This window comes from Schistocerca gregaria, chromosome 7, assembly GCF_023897955.1.
Source record: "Schistocerca gregaria isolate iqSchGreg1 chromosome 7, iqSchGreg1.2, whole genome shotgun sequence".
NCBI lineage: Eukaryota > Metazoa > Arthropoda > Insecta > Orthoptera > Acrididae > Schistocerca > Schistocerca gregaria.
The window spans coordinates 417989384-418013440 of record NC_064926.1 but is presented as its reverse complement, the minus strand read 5'-3'; the positions used below and the strand labels follow the sequence as shown (position 1 = coordinate 418013440).

The 24057-nt window shown below is 38.8% G+C and overlaps 1 protein-coding gene across 3 annotated transcripts in view; it reads right to left on the bottom strand.

Moving 5' to 3' along the window:
• The window catches only part of LOC126281949 (probable dolichyl pyrophosphate Glc1Man9GlcNAc2 alpha-1,3-glucosyltransferase), a 122169-nt gene extending 103753 nt beyond the window's left edge, over positions 1–18416 (bottom strand). For 2 of the 3 annotated variants that reach the window (XM_049981310.1, XM_049981308.1), the window contains exons 1-3: positions 17837–18210; positions 17413–17685; positions 13308–13500 (exon numbers count right to left, since the gene is read on the bottom strand). In XM_049981310.1, coding sequence (XP_049837267.1) covers positions 13308–13500; positions 17413–17685; positions 17837–17895 — 525 coding nt within the window. In that variant the 5' untranslated portion in view covers positions 17896–18210. Of the gene's footprint in view, positions 1–13307; positions 13501–17412; positions 17686–17836 lie in introns of all 3 variants that reach the window. The other variant, XM_049981311.1, reaches the window with a different exon arrangement.
• Positions 18417–24057: the final 5641 nt, after the last annotated feature.

The following is a 24057-nucleotide window of genomic DNA, read 5'->3' as shown; positions in this document are numbered from 1 at the left end:
GTACAAAGAGGGGTACAAATTGACACACATGCATGGAATGACATGGGGTTTTATTAGAACCAAAAAAATACAAACGCTCAAAAAATGTCCGACATCTGATCACAATAGCAATAATTAGCACAACAAAGTAAGACAAAGCAAAGATGATGTTCTTTACAGGAAATGCTCAATATGTCCACCATCATTCCTCAACAATAGCCGTAGTCAAGGAATAATGTTGTGAACAGCACAGTAAAGCACGTCCATAGTTATGGTGAGGCATTGGTGTCGGATGTTATCTTTCAGCATCCCTAGAGATGTTGGTCGATCATGATACACTTGCAACTTCAGGTAACCCCAAAGCCAATAATCTGAGGTCTGGGGACCTGGGAGGCAAAACGACGAAAGTGGCGGCTGAGCACACGATCATCACCAAACGAAGCGCGCAACAGATCTTTCACGCGTCTAGCAATATGGGGTGTTTTTTTCCGTTCTAATAAAACCCCATGTCATTCCAAGCATGTGTGTCAATTTTTACCTCTCTATCTACATTTTTCCTTGGTTTATTAAGTTTTCAAATTTATACTGACTTTTTGATCACCTGGTAGATTGTGTAACTAATGAAGAGGTACTGAATTGAATTGAGGGAAGTTTTTTTTTTTTGTATAATTTAACCAAAAGACGGGATTGGTTAGTGGGACATATTCTGAGACATGCCAGTTTGGTAACGGAAGGTATTGTGGGGAGAGGTGGGGAGGTAAAAACTGTAGAGGGAGACCAAGCCTTGAATACACGAAGCAGGCTCAAATGGGTGTGGGTTGTGGTAGTTATTTACAGATAAGGAGGCTTGCAAGGATAGATTAGCATTAAAGGCTGCATCAAACCAATCTTCAGACTGAAGACTACAATAGCAATACTTCTTCACATCACTTGTCCATGTCCACATGCATACAGGGAGAAGAGATGCACACCAATAAGTTGGGGTTTGTTTTCGTTAAACCTGGTAGGTTGTCACTTCAATGTCAGATGGTCACCTGGTTAAGCTAGTGTCTTTTTAAAATTACATTACATAAATTGTAAATGTTGCAGGAAAGTTTAGGATAGAGACCACTCACCGGCTCTTCTATAATCCTAAAGTATTACATAAATTACAGGGTGACAGTTATAGACCTATATGAAATAAAATCATAATAACTTCTGAACGGTTTGCATTAGGACATTCAAACGGCATGGTTGGCCATGGGGAAGATGGGAATTAGTATGCACTGCATGGTTTAGTTTAGTGACTAAGTCCACTTTCATATGGATGGGTTTGTCAATAAGCAAAATTGGCCCATTTGGGCTAGTGAGAATCCACATTTTACAATCAAGAAGTCTCTTCACCCTCAACTGGTGACTGTCTGGTGTGCAATGCCCAGTCACAGAATAATCAGTGTGATATTCCTTGATGGCATGGTGACTACTGAATAGCACATGAAGGTTTTGGAAGGTGATTTCATGCCCATTACCCAAAGTGCCATTGATTTTGACAAGATGCGGTTCATGCAAGACAGAGCTTGACCCCATTGAAGCAGGAGAGTGCTTGATGCCCTGGAGGAGCACTTTGGAGACCACATTCTGGCTCTGGGCTACCCATAGGCCACTGGGATGGGCCTCAATTGGCTGCCATTTTCATGAGATCTGGCCACACGTGACTCCTTTTTGTGAGGCTATACTAAAGACAAGATGTACAGCAATAACCCCAAAACCATTGCTGAGCTGAAAACAGCCATTCAGGAGGCCATCAGCAGCATCAATGTTCTGTCATTTCAGCAGGGCATGCAGAATTTCGCTATTTGTCTGCACCACATCATTGAAAATTATAGCAAGCGTGTCAAACATGTCATAACCTAAATCCGAATACCTGTAGTGACATTTACATATTGAATAAAGTGTGTGCACAGCGTATTTTGGAACTAATTAAATTTTTTTTCATATAGTTCAATAACTGTCACTCTGTATCTTTCATAACCCCCATTTGATACCCACTTAAGTGGACATTCTGAAGTCTGAAGCTCAGATGGTAGAGCGCTTGTCCACGAAAGGCAAAGGTCCCGAGTTCGGGTCTCGTTCCAGCACACAGTTAATTTGCCAGGAAGTTTCACGTTCAAGAATGTTGCAGTAAACAAATATTAATGATATTGGTCTGTAATTTTGTGGGTCCATTCTATCCACAATGTTTATACTTAGCATTCTCTGTGCAGGCAGCCAGAGAAAAGTCTCACTTAATAACATGCCGTTCCATGACTTCCTTACAAAACACTGTTCAGATAACAAGGGTGACTACTCAAATGTGGGGAAAAAAATTCCCTGAGAATTTCAGGTATGGGGAGCAATATGGCATAATATGAAGTTCCTGGTAATTAATGATAAGTGGAAGGGGGGAGTATCACACAATAATAACGTTTTTTTACTGTCAGCTGAGATAGTTTGACCACAGTTTATAACATCGATAATTTATATGGACTCTTATTCATACAATTAACGTACTTTGAAATATTAAGTACTTTAAACTTTGTGATCTATAGAAATCAATAAAATTAAATTCCAGGGCTAGGCTGAAAACACAGAATTCCCTGAGATCTTTTGGAATTCTTGAAATCCCCTGAGATTTACTTAATTTTTCTGGGTAAAATGTAATTTCCTTAAAATTCCCAGGTTTTACAGAAGAATCATCACCCTGGATTAACCACAAGCAATGAGCTGTCATTGTGTGATGAAAGTCCAGAAATTCGCTGTGCTTTATGACAAACATGCATCTCAATATTCAGTCAAAATAAAGAGTTCTTGCTCAATGACTTACAACAGAATCATTCCAGATAACCAAAAAAATCCAACTCTGCAACAAGAAGAAATCAAACACATATACTTTGTTAAGTGTACATAAAAACCTACATCTGTACTCTGTGATCCACAGTGAAGTCCATAGCAGAAGATAGGTCCCACTTTATCAGTTATTAGGGCTTTTTCCTCTTCCATTCACATATGGAACATAGAAAAAATGGTTATTTATCTGCCTCTGTGGGTTCCATAATTGATCTAATTTTGTCCACATGATCTCTATGGGATCAATATGAAGGGGGTTGTAGTATACTCCAAGAGTCCTCATTTAAAGCTGGTTCTTGAAAGTTTTGTTAGTAGACTTTTCTCAGGACAGTTTTGTATATCTCCAGCAGTCTGCCAGTTCAGTTCTTTCATCATCTCTCTGAAATTCTCATGTGAGTCAAACAAACCCTTTTCTGTATAAATTCAGTATCCCTTGCTAGCCTTATCTGGTACAGGTTCCACACCACTGAGTAACAATCTAGGATGGGTTGCACAAATGATCTGTAAGCAGTCTCCTTAAAGACTGATTTCACTTCCCTAGTTTTCTACCATTAAACCAAAGTCTGCTACCTTCTTTGCCCATGACTAAGCCCATGTGATCTTCCTATTTTCTGTCCATGTAAGGTGTTTCACCCAAGTATTTACATCAGTTTACAGATCCCAACTGTGACTAACTGATATTATATTCTTAGGATACTATTTTATTTTGTTCTGTGAAAAGTAAAATTCCACATTTCTGGAAATTTAAAGCAAGTTGCCAATCTTTGCATCACTTTGAAACCTTAAAAAGGTCTGACAGAATATTTGTACAGCTTCATTCAGACTGTGTCAAATTGTAGATAACAGCATCATCTGTGAAAAGCCAGGGACCAAACACACTTCTCTGGGGTACAATCAGAGTTACTTCCACATCTGTGAATGTCTCTCCATGTTGCATCTTCTCCTCCATGAAATCCTTGATCCAGTCATAAATTTCATGTGATACCCAAAACAAACACACTTTTGATAATAAGCACAGGTGTGGTACTGAGCCATATGTGTTTTGGAAATCAAGAGATACTGCATCTGCCTGACTGCCTTGATCCATGGTCTTCAGGAAGTCGTGTGAGGAAAGTTAGGCTTTACATGATCGATGTTTTCAAAATTCATGCTAGCTGGCATCGAGGAGGTCATTCTGTATGGGTTCATTATGTTCAAGCTCAGAATCTGTTCCAAGATTCTACAACAAATGGATGTCAAGGATAGTGCATTGTAGTTTTGTGGGTCACATCTGATACTCTTCTCAGAGATAGGTGCGCCCCGTGCTTCCTTCCAGCTGGCCATGATGTTTTGTTCGAGGAATTTACAAGAGATTATAGTTCACAAAGAGACTAACTCAGCCAAAATTAGGTGTAAAATCTGATAGGGATTCCATGGGGCTTCAAAACAGAGTTAAACATTTCTGCTGCTACTCTCAATGTCAGTTCCTGCCTTGTCCCTGAGTGACTGGACTCTAACTTTGATGCCACTAACAACTTGACTAACAACCAGATTTCTTTGGGTTTTCTGAAGGATCTTGCAATATGCATATATTTCTTGATGTTTACTTAGCGGATCAAATATTCCATCATTTTTTGGGCTTGCATCTAAGATATTCTTAATTCTTGCTTTAACGTCTTGGCTGACAACCTTTCAGACATTCTCAAAGTGAGCTGCTTGCATGATTTTTAAATCACTTTACACTGTGGACTATATGTGCATTTGTCAGAGTGGAGGAGAGGGGGGATTAGTATCTAACAGTGATTCCCTGCCTAGCTTGAGTATTGACAGGGAGAACACATCAGAAACACTTGGGCTACATATTCTGGTTGCACGTTGTTCCCATGCGAAGTGCTCGCACTGCCACCAGCATATCGTGGAGCTGGGCACTGACAAGACTAGGTCAGAAATTATCACAGCATAGCTCTTGCTAGCCAGTGAATGACTGGTCTTTGAACCCTATAATCATTAGCTGTCTTTGAAGCCTTTAATCATTTGCTTTTGAAAAGTAGAGTTTTGACCTTGCCTGTACGATGTTTGTGACTGGGTTGCTCTCTGGACTGTTGTTTATGCTTAAGATGACTCTGCCATACTCCGGACTTGTTTTGGTTAACTGTTCACTTTGTGAACTCCACTGTCATCGACCTCCAGAACCGGCTGCTGTTCCTGCAGTCTATGTGTTACAGCCAATGTGAGTGATCATAACTGTGTTCTACCTACACAAAGTAAAATGGAAAAGAGTGTACTCAGGAAAGGCTAGGTTACAGAACTAGTAAACAAGTGGCAGAGCAGAGGATGCCTTCATGCAGGAGCAATAACAAATGGGTATAGGATCTGACACGGAGGGCAATAAACAAAAAACACAGATTTTTAAGCCATTACGAAACAAAGTAATAGTTTAACACACAATTCTACTCCAGGGATGCACCACTGATGATGAGATGGTGGCCTGCCCTCCACTGTTCATTCTTCTGTCTGTGTGTGTGTGTGTGTGTGTGGTTTTTTTTTTTTTAATTCCCTCCAAAAAAGCAGAGGGCAGGACCTTGTACAACTTAGTTCTTTCAAACCATGTCACTCTAGCTGGAATTGGTTTAGGGGAATCCAAATTCAGAATAATAATGTGTTTGAAGCCATTTTCACTATTTTTTGACCGTGACTGTCTCAAGAAATATATAAAGGTTTTTTTAAATCATGCTACCTGTCACAAACTTTGTCAACTATTATATTACTTATGTATTTAGTGACATGTTTCAAGGGTTAAACCTCATCTTCAGGCAAAATGGCATTACAAAATAAACTTTACAATAAGGTAATACTGATGTTACATAGTTTTTTGTAAATGCTGTGGTCATCTTTGTTCTTTTGGCTGGCAGTCTCGTTGTGATGTGTTGCGGTGTTTCCATTTTCGTGGCTCTCTTGGTCACTGTTCACAAATTGTCACTAACATAGCCGTAACTTGGAAGCATGATCACAACGAGACAGCCATGCCAGAAGAACAAAGATGACCACAGCATTTACAAAAAGACTATATAACATCAGTATGACCTTATTGTAAAGTTCTTTTTGTAATGCCATTTAGCATGAAGATGAGGTTAACCCTCGAAACATGTCGCTAAATAAATAGGTAATGCAATAGTTGACAAAGTTTGTGACTGGTAGCGGTAATTTAAAAAAACCTTTAAATATAATAATGTGTCTCGTGGCAAGCTATTTTTGAAATTCTGCACTTGCACAACAATGCAGCAATGGCAACAAAAGCTGCATGTGGGCATGCAGGGAATGAAAGTGTTTAGTCGGCAGCGGTTTTTGTATGCTATAGTATACACCTTGTGTCAGCTAGCTTAATCAGCCATTCATCAATGTGCTCAACTTTCTGCGACAGAGGTAAGCAACAACTTCGTGTGTTTCTGCGAACTCGCAAGCATTTATTTTGGGATCATCACTCAATAATAATACAAGGGAGGCATAAAATTGAAACAAAATGAATATTTGTGAAACAAATGTGCCAATTTGTTTTTTTGCTGTTTCCCTTATGTAGTCACAGTGCAGGGTTTGTGGCCCTCAGTACTTCCAAGTCTGTACACCCCCATTCTACACTATCTAGGTACATGATGAGCACAATTATTCTATAGTGAAAATCTGAAAACAGTAATACCCTTTCACACAACCCCATTTTATGGAAATCCAGAGCTACATGAGTTGTCTATTTCAGTGCTGCACACCTCTATTCCCCTACTCTGCCCACACAATGTTCAGCTTACGACAGGTTTGGACGTGTTTCGTGCAAAGTCATTTTATCCACAGAATTGGGTTCATTCTAACCGTATCATCCGAAGAAGAAGAAGAAGTAGTTTGGGAATGTTTCCTGCACTTCATGAGCCAATTCTTACCAATTCTGAGTCAAGAAAAATGAATATGGCAATGAAAAATTTTGCTTAGCTCTAGTTTCTGTGATACACACTAGGTGGCAGAATTTCATGTAAATGTATTAAGAGATAAATATACATTTTAATTATATATGTTAACAACCTCCCCCCCCCCCCCCCCCCCCCACCGAACCATGGACCTTGCCGTTGGTGGGGAGGCTTGTGTATCACAGTGATACAGATAGCTGTAGTGTAGGTGCAACCAGAATGGAGGGTTAACTATTGAGAGGCCAGACAAATGTGTGGTTCCTGAAGAGGTGCAGCAGCCTTTTCAGTAGTTGCAGGGACAACAGTCTGGATGATTGACTGACCTGCCCTGGTAACACTAACCAAAATGGTCTTGCTGTGCTGGTACTGTAAACGGCTAAAAGCAAGGAGAAACTACAGACATAATTTTTCCCGAGGGCATGAAGCATGTATGGTTAAATGATGATGGCGTCCTCTTGGGTAAAATATTCCGGCGGTAAAACAGTCCCCCATTCGGATCTCTACGCGGGGACTACTCAGGAGGACTTTGTTATCAGGAAACAGAAAACTGGCGTTCCACGGATCAGAGTGTGGAATGTCAGATCCCTTAATAGGGCAGGTAGGTTAGAAAATTTAAAAAGGGAAATTGATAGGTTAAAGTTAGATATAGTGGGAATTAGTGAAGTTCGGTGGCAAGAGGAACAAGACTTCTGGTCAGGTGACTACAGGGTTATAAACACAAAATCAAATAGGAGTAATGCAGGAGTAGGTATAATAATGGATAAAAAAAAATAGGAGCATGGGTAAGCTACTACAAACAGCATAGTGAACGCATTATTGTGGCTAAGATATAAATGAAGCCCACGCCTACCATAGTTTATATGCGAACTAGTTCTGCAGATGACGAAGAGATTGATGAAATGCATGATGAGATAAAAGAAAATGTTCAGATAGTGAAGGGAGATGAAAATTTAATAGTCGTGGGTAACTGGAATTCGGTAGTAGGAAAAGGAAGAGAAGGAAACATAGTAGGAGAATATGGAGTGAGGGTAAGAAATGAAAGAGGAAGCCACCTGGTAGAGTTCCACACAGAGCATAACTTAATCATAGCTAACAATTGGTTCAAGAATCATAAAAGAAGGTTATATACATGGAAGAGGCCTGGAGATACTTGAATAATGAGAAGACAGAGATTTAGGAACCAGGTTTTAAATTTTAAGACATTTCCAGGGGCAGATATGGACTCTGACCACAATCTATTGGTTATGAATTGTAGATTAAAACCAAAGAAACAGCAAAAAGGTGGGAATTTAAGAAGATGGGATTTTGATAAACTGAAAGAACCAGAGGTTGTAGAGAGATTCAGGGAGGGCATTAGGAAACGATTGAGAGGAATGGGGGAAAGAAATACAGTAGAAGAAGAATGGATAGCTTTGACGGATGAAATAGTGAAGGCAGCAGAGGATCAAGTAGGTAAAAAGACGAGGGTTAGTAGAAATCCTTGGGTAACAGAAGAAATATTGAATTTAATTGATGAAAGGAGAAAATATAAAAATGCAGTAAATGAAGCAGGCAAAAAGGAACACAAACGTCTCAAAAATGAGATCAACAGGAAGTGCAAAATAGCTAAGCAGGGATAGCTAGAGGACAAATGTAAGGATGTAGAGGGTTATCTCACTAGGGGTAAGATAGATACTGCCTACATGAGAATAAAAGAGACCTTTGGAGAAAAGAGAACCACTTGTATGAATATCAAGAGATTAGACGGAAACCCAGTTCTAAGCAAAGAAGAGAAAGCAGAAAGGTGGAAGGAGTATATAGAGGGTCTATACAAGGGCGATGTACTTGAGGACAATATTATGGAAATGGAAGAGTATGTAGATGAAGATGAAATGGGAGATACGATACTGCATGAAGAGTTTGACAGAGCACTGAGAGATCTGAGTTGAAACAAGGCCCTGGGAGTAGACAACATTCCATTACTGACGGCCTTGGGAGAGCCAGTCCTGACAAAACTCTACCATCTGGTCAGCAAGATGTATGAGACAGGTGAAATACCCTCAGACTTTATGAAGAATATAATAATTTCAATCTCAAAGAATGCAGGTGTTGACAGGTATGAAAATTACCGAACTATCCGTTTAATAAGTCATGGCTGCAAATTACTAACGCAAATTCTTCACCGACAAAAGGAAAAACTGGTAGAAGCGGACCTCGGGGAAGATCATTTTGGATTCCGCAGAAATGTTGGAATACGTGAGGCAATACTGACCCTACGACTTATCTTAGAAATTCGCCGATGACATTGTAATTCTGTCAGAGACAGCAAAGGACTTGGAAGAGCAGTTGAACGGAATGGACAGTGTCTTGGAAGGAGGATATTAGATGAACATCAACAATAGCAAAACGAGGATAATGGTATGTAGTTGAATTAAATCGGGTGATGCTGCGGGATTTAGATTAGGTAATGAGACACTTAAAAGTAGTAAATGAGTTTTGCTATTTGGGGAGCAAAATAACTGATGATGGTAGAAGTAGACAGGATATCAAATGTAGACTGGCAATGGCAAGGAAAGCGTTTCTGAAGAAGAGAAATTTGTTAACATCGAGTATAGATTTAAGTGTCAGGAAGTCGTTTCTGAAAGTAATTGTATGGAGTGTGGCCATGTTCGGAAGTGAAAAGTGGACAATAAATAGTTTGGAAAAGAAGAGAATTAAAGGTTTCGAAATGTGGTGCTACAGAAGAATGCTGAAGATTAGATGGGTAGATCACATAACTAATGAGGCAGTACTGGACTGAAGACGCAATGACAACAACAACATGCTAACAACATTGAAAGTGTATTTGAATTTTTTTTAATGGTAGTTACATTTTATGAGTTGTAAATTGCTGGAAGAATACCTCGCAGATGGTTGGGTCTGCAGAGAATCATGTGGTGGCTGCTTGAGATCGTCATCTTTTAGTGTGCCTCCAGTAATGGAGTTCCGGAGCATCCCTACACAAAGACCGACAGTAATCTACAAGCACTGCTTCATTCCAATGGTCCTAATATCTTTGTTCCGTAACAGTAATGTCCTGACGGAATCTTTCTTCATGTTCATCACGGACAGCTCCACAACTAGGACAGAAAAAAATCTAGGTAGGAGTGGAGAAAATGGATTTTAAGGGATATATTGGATCGAAGATTATGGTAGTTTTTGCAAGAGTACTGTCACCAACTGGTTGTAGTTATCATCTCCTTTGTTGCCTAAAAATCCACGAACAACTCCCTTGAAGGCTTCCCAAGTTTCCTTTTCTTTCCCCTTCAAAACTTGAACAAATGCAGGATCCTTTACAATTTCTCAAATTTGTGGCCCGATAAAAACACCATCCTTAACTTTTGCATCATTTAATTTTGGAAATTTCCCTCTGATGTACGTCAAGGGGTGTCCTTCTTGGTTCATATATTTGGCAAAACTTTTCATCAAGCCCACCTTTATCTGCAGCAGTGGAGGAACATCTTGTGGGTCTATGAGAGGCTCGGCAATGACATTTTTCTCACTAGGGTTAAGTTTTCTTGCAGGCTATTCCACTTTAATACAATGCGATTTCCTATCCCTACTGCCCCACATACATAAGAAGCAGTAGTGTTTTGTGTACCCCAGTTGCATTCCTAAGAGTATGGTAATGACTTTTAGATTCTCCATTTGTGTTTATGATATTTGACTGAGTACAAGAGGGCTGTCATATTTGCATATGTCTCCTTCATATGAACTGGATGACCAACAGGAAAAGAAGGAAGACAATAGCCATTGTGAAATAACACAGCTTTTAAACTAAGCTTGGAGGAGTCTACGAATAGAATCCTTTCAGTTGGGTCATGGTTCTAATTCAAAGATTTCACTAAGCCATTAATACCACAGCAAACAACAAGTGACATCACTTTCAAGAGGATTCCATTGCTGCAGTCGAGACACAAAAATTTCTGCCTTCTCCTTTGACAGGTCAAGGCCTCTAATGAGATCACTCAATTCCGCTAGACTCAGTCTGTAAGGTTTATGACCTTTTCCCTCAAACTCAAGGTCACAGGATGTGGAAAGCTTGTTTGATTCTTCTTCTTCTTGTTCCATACTGTCTTCATTTTCTGTTTCAAACACACAATTTTCGGGTGCAGTAGGAACTTTCCCAAAATCTACCCCTTTTCCTAGACCTCTCCAGTCCTCTTCCTTCCCCCTCAGTCCTGAAGAAGGAAACACTGGCTCCAAAAGCTGGTCTAATTATAATCTTTTATGTGTTTGTTCTGCCACCACTTGGTGAGTATATTTTTTTATTTATACTATTACCTAACTTTGTCAAAAATTGATTGTTTTCATTGTTTAATAACCAATATTTTGGCAACCAAATGTCTCCCACATCTGAGGCAAATTTTGCTGCAAACAATGGAGGGTTTGTCTGCTGAAATTACAGTTGCATTGGCTGTGTTAAATGCAGCTATTAGACGAAATCTTGTGAATATGAAAATAACAATTTACCACACTAGAAAAATACAAGGACATGCTGAAAAGTAATACCTCTGAATTTTTTATTCTATTCTCAATATTGTTTGAGATATTACATGTTATGCATGTTACTAGGTTGACTTTCCCACTTCATTGATGCAAGCTGCAACCCTCTGCCTCTAGAAGGTTCCAAATTGTAGTGAATAACATGACAATGTGTAACATAACTATGCCAGTGCATGAGAAACAGGATGCTGTAATCGAGTTTCTCAGCGCAGAAAAAGTGCCTCCATTTGAAATCCACAGAAAAATGAAAGCTGTGCTTTGTGACTACTCTAGCGACATCAGTAATGTGTGATAGTCTGTTGTCCGTGCTCACCATTTTGACCCAAGAAATGAGAACATTAGAGTTCTACCCAAATGCATCACAGATGCCAAAAAAGCTCAAGACAATATAAGCAGACAAAGTAATTCTCACAGAGTTCTGTGATGTTCAGGATATGGTGCATTTGGAATTCTTGCCTAAAGGCACCACCATAAACTCTAAGAGGTACTGTGAGACCCTCAGAAACCTGAAAGCACGAATTCCATGACTCTGTCCACACATGGAGCACTCTCCCCTTCAGGCCACACACAAGCACTGCACAGTCATTGATCATCCTCCATACAGTCCTGAGTTGGCCCCATCCAATTTTTGTTTGTTTCCGAAAATTAAACACCTCCAAAGACTTCACTCTGATTGTGATGAGGAGGTGCAAGTAAAGGTGAGTTGTGGCTCCATCAACAAAGTCAGGCATTCTACAGTGACAGTTTCAACAAGCTAGTCTCTCACTGGGAGAAATGTATTCATCCCCAGTGTGACTATGTTGAGAAATATGTATGTTCACTTGAAGAATAAAGATGTAGAATGTTAATAAAGTTTGCTTTATTTAATAAGCCTTAATAGTTTTTACATAAAAAAATTCATAGGCTTTGACTTTCAGCACATTGTCGTATGTGGACACATTTGAAGTTTGTTATTGTGAGGAAGCCTGGGATCGAAATGAACCATGTAGAACATGCATAGAATGAAGTAGTCAGCACAATACTTTATTTATTGAACACTAAACATCTTGATTTTATTCTCTTGGGGTTATCAATAAGGTCACTGTGCTATAATTATACATGGCACATCATGTAATAGGGAAATTCATTCTTAAAATGGTTCCTTAATTTGGAAGGTGCAGTGAATATATTTTAATACTAACAGTCCATAGATGGGATTGGGGGGGGGAAAAAAAAAAAAAAAAAAAAAAAAAAAAAAAAAAAAAAAAAAGATCAGAAGAACAGCACATGGTAAGCTCAGGACACTGCATTTTGCTTCCGTAAAATGAAGTAAAACGAAGTTTTTTGACCAATGTACTTCAGGCTATTCCAGGTCAAGTTTTCCCCATGGGCATTTGGGTACTCGCAGGCAATTGTGGGCAAACAGTTGATGCGTAGGCACTCAGGCAGCTGAGCTGTAGACTATGCAGTTGTACCTCCTTGTTAAGCAACCACAGGCAGGGTTCGCCAAGAGCCTCACACTTCTGTTGGGCAGCCTTCACTACTTGCATTTGCCTGCAGGTGAGTTGATGGGCATTTGAGGTTGCCCAATTTAAATGTAAATTTTAAAGGCCTAACTAAAAGTGTGCCTGATACCATGCACTACATGCTCATGCAAACATCAGATTAGTCCATTCTACAGTGATAAACAAACATATATCAGATGGATCAATAAAATGCACATTACTTTTAGTAACTTTCAGTTTGACCTGTTTCTAAAAATGATCTCTTATTTACAACAAGAAAATTCAAATGTTGACATCTGAATTCAAACACAATTTCTTTGCTTCCATTCATTGTTCTAAGTATTTACTTATAAAATACTTTTTGTGAAATTGCTAAAAAAAATCTTGCTACTTATTGCAAGGAAAAAATTACAAAAAAATCAAAGATTTACAATTTTTTAGAAAAAGTTGGCCTTTGTCCACACATAAAGAGAAAGATACATGACAGTAACTCATCTCCAATATTATCATGCCCCACACTAACCTGTAACATTCTTGCAATTGACATGAGCAAGACACCAAACAACATGCCATTGTATTGGAAGTGTATGTGGTCAACCAACAGAAGGCCAGCATTGCACAGAAGCAGGATTTGCAGGACTGTAGCTGGAGACTTCCAACGAGATTTCCATTTACTGCTTTTTCTAACTCCACTTGCACTCAAATACTGGCAACACCTGCCACAGTTGTTGCAATAAATTACTTCAAGTACCACAGAAATATAGATAGGAAGGCAAAGATTTGTAAAATAATTATAGCAGATTGCTGAGACGTCACATATATGTTACAAAGTTGTGAACACACTGTACCTACCTACATCAAACTTTTGAATCAAACAAGCTAATTACAAAATATTTTGCAGAAGTTAGAAAAATATTTGAATTTTACTGAGTCACACAATGATTCAGCAGGCAGCAACAGTTACTTAGTATAACTGAGTAAGCAAAGCAGATGAACCCTCCCCCCCCCCCCCCCCCCCCCCACCCCCACACACAAAATTCAGTGTTTTTATGGTCTGTTCAACACTACAGAAAGCAAAAGTTTACTGGTATCCAATCTTTCAGACAACTGCTTCTCTTGTTAAAGTATATCTTTGCAAATTTCTTATTTCTAATAGTCCTTGTAAATCACTTACATTTATGAAATGTTCTGTCAGGTTAAACTGGGTGCAGGATCAGGACCCAAACCCCGACACTTTATCTTTTGTGTGCAGTGCTCTTACCAAACGAGCTATCCAGGCCTGCCTTTACAGATTCACTTCTCACAGTACTTCATTCCTACTTTCCAAACTACACTGAAGCCCTACTGTGTACTTTGTGGGCTACCTTTTCTGAAAGAAGTGGCTTAGGAAACTATGCTTACACTCTCTAGCAATGTGTACTGTGTTTTGAAAATTTTTGACTGATTAAAACAGTGCGCTGGACCACAACTCAGATTGAATGTGTAAGAAGTTTTCCATTTATAAGACTTTTTTTGACACAGCCATGTAACTGTAAGAGGATAACGAAGTTCTATACATAAGTTTTTCTCGATGTCTCAAATAGATGCACTAGAACTGATGGAAAAATTCTCAATTCTGAAGGTGCACGCCTATGCCCAGCAGCACCATAGTCACCTGCACAGGACAAAAACTCCAGCCAGGATCTGTATGGGAGACAACACTGGACTACTTAGTCACTTCATGGTTGCGTTTCGAGCCACTCTTAATCTCCACCTGAATCAACTGTCACTGATGTACTACTGACCCGAACTTTCAAATAGATGCAAACTGTTCTGGTATTTGCGCAGCTGGTGACAAATTTTCAGCTTTTCTTTGTAAACTCTTAAGAGAGAATGTGCACAGCTTATAATGCAATGCTGATTACCTTACTGCTTTCTAACATTCTTGTACAAGGTAGGAAAGAGATCATTTATTAGCTTTCCGAGTACTGCAACATCAAATAACATTGATTTGGAGTTTCAAGTTCTTGGAACACTACGAAGGACACCACAAACAGTAATTTCAGATGCCCAGCAAATGGAGAAACAAATGAGCAACATAGGTAGCAAATGGAATTATTCTGGCTGCTCAACACACTGGTTTCACACAACTTGTGATCATTTGTGTCATTGTACAAGACCTGAGAAACTGGGACTTTTACGTTTTCTGGCTGCATTAGAATTTAGTGACATTCCAATTAATTGACTCCTATGGTGCCAAATGGTTTCAGCTACTTGGTAAAACTTTTCAGTCAGTGGATGCGGTAGACTTGTATTCCCTGAAGTCTACAGTCAGCCAGGTACCTATTTATAGCTCAAATGGCTCTGAGCACTATGAGACTTAACATCTGAGGTCATCAGTGCCCTAGGATTTAGAACTACTTAAACCTAACAAACCTAAGGACATTACATACATCCCTGCCCAAGGCAGGATTCGAACCTGCGACCATAGCGGTCGCGCGTTTCCAGACCGAAGCGCCTAGAACCGCTCGGCCACACTGGCCGGCGCCTATTTCTGGCAAAAGTGCCATGTGGCACCAGTCTTTCTCCAACTTCACCAGAAGGCATTCATATGTTGCAACTGATTTAAGTTATCACAGCTGCAAGTGGAATTTCATTTGTCAATCCCTTCCCCCTCCAAAACCAAAGTAAACAGTGCAATATTGGTTTCTTTCGTTTGTAATGTCATTGTTTCAGCCAGTTGAGTCCTTAGTGAAGCCAGATTCGTCCTGTTAAAGAGACACCAAAAGAAGAAATGTTTTTCAAAGTATTGTGGAGTTGTTCTCTGCAAATGGACTATCACATACCTCAGGAAAACGCAGTATATTCACTTCTTAACAAACAAACAAACAGAAAAATATTAACAGGTAAGGTACAACATGAACAATAGTGAGTGCAAATGGGACAAAGTTCCAGATTTTTAGATGTACATACTTATTAGATTGGATCAACACTTGCTCCATAGATCATGAATATGACACTTCGTACTGAAGTGTAGTGTGTCAGTTTAACAATAGCTTTCTTTTTGTGGCACCTGAATTTTTAAAATGATTGTAAAATTACTAATTCATATCTAAAAATTCACCTATGTAGTAGGAGCAGTTGTCATGCAATTTATTTTTAAATGCTTGTTGACTATCTTTCAGAATTTTGATGCGTTATGCTAAGTGATCAAAGACTTCCATGGAAGCATAATTTAATGCCTTTCTGTGCCAAAGTTAGATTTAGCCAAGAATAGTGAAAACCAAACTTTCTCCTAGTGTTGTAGCTAGAAACTAATAGCAACTAATAAAAACAAAAATCTGAACTGAAAGAATTACGTTATTGAGCTTCTTAGATGGCTAAGTTCAGCCACTGTAGCTCTTCATATAATTGCTCATATTTCAGAAACATACAAATCAACATCTTAACATATTTTGCATATTTCCAGTCATTAATGCCTCACAGCACAATTTTCTATGATAATACATCACTTACAAAGAAAATGACAGCATTAAAGTGAGAATAACATGTGGAAAGGAATCACAATCGTCTTGCAGTCACATCATCAAGTAGTTAGGCAGTCTAGCTGTGTGGACACAATATGTACACAGTCAGTATTGATTAACGAAAACGACCACAGCTGTGTTAATACACATTTACTGGATTATGATCAGTTTTGTTATTTTAAGACAACATCTAGCTGCGGAGTTGTGACAGTATCATTACATAAAAGGGTCTGGTTGTCATACATAAAGTTAGAGACAGAGTTTGGAAACAACAATCACGTGCTGTAATGACATTACAAGTGCCTTATTGTTTTCATTTTCTCTTTGAAAACTGATCTGGACACTGTCTGCAGAGTAGAAATTTGCAAATATTATTCTTGGCCTGTTTTCTTATAGAAAGGTTGGACAGTCTCTGTTGTCTTACAGGATTTTTTGGCCCACAGGAGAGCATCATAAACATGCTGAAAAACCTGAACTTGCAGATAACTTAAGTTAGGTGCAAAAGCCTACTTAGTTTCAAGAACCAGAATGGATTGGGAAGAAACCCTAACATGTTATATATTGGGAGGTTTCTACTGCCATATGCTTCACAGTGGTTTGCAGAGTGTGGATATAGATGTGGAAATGAAACTACTGATCAAAGAGAGCTGTTGGAAACAATTTCTTTCTATGCTATATATAATTATTTATGTAACAAAAGTAGTATAGTACAAAAATGGACAAAGATTATTTACAAAGAAACAAAAGAAAGATCGTGTCAAAAGAGTTACTTGCACATTTAGAATGATAATAATAAAGGCAACAACCTGAAATATTACCCTCTCTAAGAAATTTTAATGTTTTTCCTAGTTCATAATTGAGTATCTACAAATAATAAACATTTGCATATGCAAGACAATTGTGCTTTTTTTTATACAGCACACACATTTATTGGGTCTACAATTCATTTTACTTTAAATATTCGAAATTTCACAGTGACATATGACTGTTTCAGTTACCTTTCCAAGTAACTATAAGCAAATTTGTACACAAAAATTGCACCTATCTGGCATCATTCAGTGGAATCAAACACTACACAAGATAACTCAGTATACAGTACTTTCAGCTACCAATTACACTTACTCTTTTGTACCAAAGGCTAGCATGAGGTCTGCTACAATTACAGACAGTCTTTGGAATAAAACTGTAGAGTAGGATGCATAATTGAGGTTCGTAACTTTTAGCATTTCAGGATCAAAGAATTGTGCAATGTGCGACAGAATGTACTCAAACCAGGCGAAGAAGGGTGGGTAATCAAGCGTCCACTCTGAAGTTGTGTCATTGTACCACTCCTTGATCGGTAGGCTATGAGTTACGGCGAGCCAATTACGATGAACTTCAAAATCTGTTGAACGGCTAAAAATTAAAAGGAATCAGTTTACCACACAGCTCACAAGTTACAGCCCTTAGCATATTATACCCTAGCTTATAAATGTTGAGAAAATCATGAGATTCTGTTATGCTTCAGGGACTATTCCCAAAATTTTATTAATTTTTTAATACTCACTATGTTGGGATAAGCAAAAGTTTTACACTGGATACTAATAAAAATATATACCAAAACATTTCGTCTGGGTATATTCTTGAAATTACTTTATCAGCGAATGGTTAGCATCTGTCTCCTATCATTGTAACACTATTTCGAGACCGCTGTTCACACGCTACACTGACTACCTCTACAATCAACGTGTCCCATCAGCGCATGATTACCGCGGCAATGTTGACACCGTGCATCGTTTACCAACAAAACCTCGAATACATAAAGTTATCGATAGTGGAAGTGACGACAGTACCATCATTGAGAGGTATCGAGTATTATCTGTTACCTCTAATAAAGTGTCACGAATGTACTTTCACAGCGTGCGGGCCCATCCATTGTAGCCAACATTTCGGATTCAGCATCTTCCCTAACATTGTAAAAATGCAAGAGGTTTCTTGTAATTTTTTAAAGTAAGAATTGGGCAGGGATAGCTGTGCTTTGGGTTTACGTAGCAACACAGACGACTGCGTAAATGGCGGTTGTAATAACTAGTCAGATAAAAGTGACCGAAAAACGTAGAAAACTCTTATACGACAGTGAATGATTTAAGGATACTGCCGAAGATCGTACAAATACTGATTTCATTTTTTTTAGCAAGCTTTCATCTTGTCTTCAGACTGTAACACTGTTCGTATTTAGAACGACTGCTGGGACTACTAATAATTGTGATTCCATAGGTATCAATAAATATTATCCTATCTTTATATTAACCACAAACATATGAAATTAACATCGTTACATAACAATTTCAAAAACGTAGCACACTTTTGATCTAGTAATGTGAGGAGTCTAAGAAACTTCAAATACAAACCGTAGTCGTATTTTCCCGATAACTTATACTATATAGAAGAATTTCTGAATGTACAATAGTCAGCATGTTACCAGAACGTTTCTATGTTTTTCACTAGGAAAGCATATTACAGTTGTAAACTAACTGATATTTTCCACAGCCACACCTGCCAATATTGAAAAATATAGCAGAACAAAGAATTTATCTAGTAATAACGAAGCGCCTTGTGTCAGCTGCGTATGCAGTTCGCACAATTAATGCTAAAGGTAATCTAAAAATGAAGACACTAACTAGTTTATTCTGTTTACTGCCTTCACTAATGAGTCTTGGAACCATTTTTCGGAAAACTCAATCTGTAGGGATAGTATTCTGTGAATACGGATTTGTATTATAAGAATTTAGTGTCATTTCTGTAAACTCCTGCAGAGAACTCTTCACATAAAATTTGATCAATAAGTCACGGCTGCAAAACACTAACGCGAATTCGTTACAGACGAATGGAAAAACTAGTAGAAGCCGAACTCGGGTAAGATCAGTTTGGATTCCGTAGAAATATCGGAACACGTGAGGCAATACTAACCCTACGACTTATGTCAGAAGCTAGATTAAGGAAAGGCAAACCTACGTTTCTAGCATTTGTAGACTAAGAGAAAGCTTTTGACAATGTTGACTGGAATACTCTCTTTCAAATTCTGAAGGTAGCAGGGGTCAAATACAGGGAGCGAAAGGCTATTTACAATTTGTACATAAACCACATGGCAGTTATAAGAGTCGAGGGACATGAAAGGGAAGCCGTGGTTGGGAAGGGAGTGAGACAGGGTTGTAGCCTCTCCCCGATGTTATTCAATCTGTATATTGAGCAAGCAGTAAAGGAAACAAAAGAAAAATTCGGAGTAGGTATTAAAATGCATGAAGAAGAAATAAAAAGTTTGAGGTTCGCCGATGACACTGTAATTCTGTCAGACACAGCAAAGGACTCGGAAAAGCAGTTGAACGGAATGGTTAGTGTCTTGAAAGGAGGATATAAGATGAACATCAACAAAAGCAAAACGAGGATAATGGAATGTAGTCGAATTAAGTCGTGTGATGCTGAGGGAATTAGATTAGGAAATGAGACACTTAAAGTAGTAAAGGAGTTTTGCTATTTGGGGAGCAAAATAACTGATGATGGTAGAAGTAGAGAGGATATAAAATGTAGACTGGCAATGGCAAGGAAAGCATTTCTGAAGAAGAGAAATTTGTTAACATCGAGTATAGATTTAAGTGTCAGGAAGTCAGTCGTTTCTGAAAGTATTTGTATGGAGTGTAGCCTATGTATGGAAACGAAACATGGACGATAAATATTTTGGACAAGAAAGAGTAGAATCTTTCGAAATCTGGTGCTACAGAAGAATGCTGAAGATTAGATGGGCAGTTCACATAACTAGTGAGGAAGTGTTGACTAGGATTGGGGAGAAGAGAAGTTTGTGGCACAACTTGACTAGAAGAAGGGATCGATTGGTAGGACATGTTCTGATGCATCGTAGAGAGAGATCAAGAGACGAATACACTAAGCAGATTCAGAAGGATGTAGGTTGCAGTAGGTACTGGGAGATGAAGAAGCTTGCACAGGATAGAATAGCATGGAGAGCTGCATGAAACCACAACAACAACAACAACAAAAAATCTCTACAAAAACTTCAAGGGGTTAACATTAGTACAGAAAGTAGGCAATTACGTCTGTACAAATGTATTCGACCATCTGCCATAGCATATTAAATATGAGGATTGGGACTTAAATAGTGGTAATTATTTATTCACAACCGATACAAAAGAGTTACTTGTTTACACCTGTTACTGTCCTTCAAAGTAGTCACCGGCGTTGTGTAGAACCCGCTGCCAGCGATGTTGAAGGAGCAGTATACCGTTAGTAGAAGCTGTTCTGTTGATGGTGCCAATGGAGCGGTCTACTGCCTGTTGAATCTCTGGAACAGTTCTGAAGTGAATGCCACTAAGTGGTTTCTTCATCTTCGGAAACAAATCAAAGTCACAAGGACTAAATCCAGACAGTATGGTGGATGGTACAGTACTTCCCAGCACTGGCGTATACGCTAATCCAGTTTCGTGGGCGAGCTCACGAATGGTATGGCGTCGATCAAGGTCAACTAACGCGGCAGCAGCAGGCAACTCTTCTTCAGAGACACTAGGAGGACCTGCCCGATGCATGCCTGCCACAGTTTACTGACCTTCGTTGAAGGCTTTTACCTAATGTGCCGATGTTCTGTAAGGCAATGCCAATTCCCTGCACGCCTCTTGAAGACCTAAATGACAGCGTCATGCTGTACGACCTCTGGTACATTCAGTCTTGATCCAACTTCATTGTTCCTGTTTGGAAAACATAGTGACACCGTTACGTTAGACTGCTCGCTCTCAAGTGACTGTGTTTCCCTCGATTGTGCGCACGCCGGTGACATGGGATGGGCGAGTCCATTTGCATGGAAGTTAAATCTGAGCTCAAGAATGTAATCAATAAGTGAAAAATTGATTATTTTAGGACACTCTTCAGAGACATTCACTGGAGTGATGTTTACAGTGCTCAAGGCATGAATGAAAAATATAACTATTTTGCTAATAAATTGATTACCTTATTTGAACACCGTTTCCCCCCAAAACTAACCAAGGTTAGAGCAATGTCTACAAAAAAGCCATGGATTACACTAGGAATAGAGGTATCTTGTAAAACAAATAGGAAACAGTTCTGATGTTGATGCTATAGCACATTACAAGAAGTAAGGCAAAATATTAAAGGCTGTAATATGGCCATCAATGCAAATTTATTACAAGGAAAAGATAGTCATATCAGATAAGAAAATAAAGACAATATGGGACATAGTGAAGGAGGAGACTAGTAGAACCAGACATGAAGAGGGATAAATAGCATTAAGAGTAAATGTTACATTGAGGACAGATATGTATAGTGTTGCAGAACTTTTTAACTCTTTTTAACTTTTTATATCTGTTACTAAAAAGATGGGGTTGTCAGGCTCTGTAGATGCTGCTGTGGAATACCTCAGACCAGACATTTCAAGTAACTTCCATGATATGAATTTGACCCACACTACCACAGCAGAAGTAATGTCCATCATAAAATCTTTAAAATAAAAAGCTGGTAGGTATGATGAAATATCAACAAAGTTAATTAAAGAATGCGATTTTGAGTTAAGTAACATATTAAGCTATCTGTGTAACCAAGTGTTTATCAGTGGAATATTTTCTGAGTGGTTGAAATAGGCTGAAGTTAAGTCACTGTTTAAGAAGGGAGATCAATAAATAGCATTAAATTTCTCTCCAGTTTCACTTTTGCCAGCATTCTCAAAAATTTTAGAAAACGTTATGTACAATGGGGTTTTTAACCATCTTATCACAAATAACATACTGTTAAAGTCGCAGTTCGGATTTCTAAAGGGTTTTGAAATTGAAAAGCCTGTCTACTCTTACAGTGAAAATGTACTTAATTCATTAGACAAAAAATTGCAGGCAGCTGGTATAACTTGTGATCTGTCAAAGGCATTTGACTGTGTAAATCACAATATCCTTTTAAGTAAATTAGAATATTATGGTGTAACAGGAAATGCTGCAAAATGGTTCAAATCTTGTATCTCTCGTAGGAAACAAAGGGTGTTATTAGGAAAGAGACATGTATTAAGCTATCAGGCATCATACAACAAGGAACTAATTATATGTGGGGTCCCACAAGGTCCCATATAGGGCCCTTAACTTTTCTTGTGTGTATCGAGGACCTTTGATGAGTGACATTACCAGATGCCAAGTTTGTTTTGTTTGCCAATGATACAAACATTGCAATAAATAGAAAATCAAGTATAGTCTCAGAAAGATTGGGTAACAAAATATTTCTGGACATTAATCACTGGTTCCTAGCCAACTCCTTGTCAGTAAACTTTGTAAAAACACACTACATGTAGTCCAGAACGTGTAAGGGGTGTCCTATGAGCATGTGCCAAACATATGATGACAAGCAGATAGAAGGAGTGGGCAGTGTTAAATTCTTGGGATAACAGCTTGATAATAAATTCAACTGGGAGGATCACACCACAGAAATCCTTACTTTCATTCCATAATGTCATACTGGATTATTTTTTGGGGTAATTCATCAAGCCAAGCTAAAGTTTTCCAGGCACAAACACGTGCAATAAGAGTTATATGTGGTGTGAACTCAAGAACATCTGTAGTGCTTCGAGAATTTCGAGGTAAATTCTAGAAACACTTGGCTCTCCACCGTCTGGAACACCCGATATTTTAAAGATGAGTGTGAGAGAACCTTTTTACTGCGCCACACACATCTGTGTGTGCAGGAAGGGCAGCAGTCATGAGGAGCCAGGAGCTGTGTCAGACGAGTGGCCCCAGCAATTGGTTACCAGCAGCGCCTTGCAAGTTATATCAAAAAGTCAAAGAGTGTTTGGATAATGTTCCATGGTCTGTGGTGTCATGAGGACTGTTACAGAGGCAGAACATATGTAACTGTATGGGTGTTTAGTAGATTCTGACATTTGTCTTGGAACCAGTTGGGTTGCTGGTGTTTGTACAGAATAATTGTTACTTTCAGATGAACACTGAAAAATATATTATTGTTGAACTGACAAGATCCTATTAGTACATAATTTATTTCAAGAATATAGAGATGATTAATAATATTCTCTTTAACCTGATACAGTCTTTGGAGATGAATTAAATGGTGAGAGCAATGTAGCCGATAACCCAAAGAAGAGGATCAGCTGCATGCACAATGTGTAAGTCAACTGGAAGAGACCTGTGAGTCATGCAACCCAACACCACACAGTCTCTTGTCGTCCAATAACGTGTTAGACATCCCGCAGAAGCCTGTTTAGGGTACTAGGGATACTAACTACTGCTTCCCAATATATTTACATCTACATCTACATGACTACTCTGCAATTCACATTTAAGTGCCTGGCAGAGGGTTCATCGAACCACAATCATACTATCTCTCTACTATTCCACTCCCGAACAGCGAGCGGGAAAAACGAACACCTAAACCTTTCTGTTCGAGCTCTGATTTCTCTTATTTTATTTTGATGATCATTCCTACCTATGTAGGTTGGGCTCAACAAAATATTTTCGCATTCGGAAGAGAAAGTTGGTGACTGAAATTTCGTAAAAAGCTCTCGCCGCGACGAAAAACGTCTATGCTGTAATGACTTCCATCCCAACTCGTGTATCATATCTGCCACACTCTCTCCCCTATAACGCGATAATACAAAACGAGCTGCCCTTCTTTGCACCCTCTCGATGTCCTCCGTCAATCCCACCTGGTAAGGATCCCACACCGCGCAGCAATATTCTAACAGAGGACGAACGAGTGTAGTGTAAGCTGTCTCTT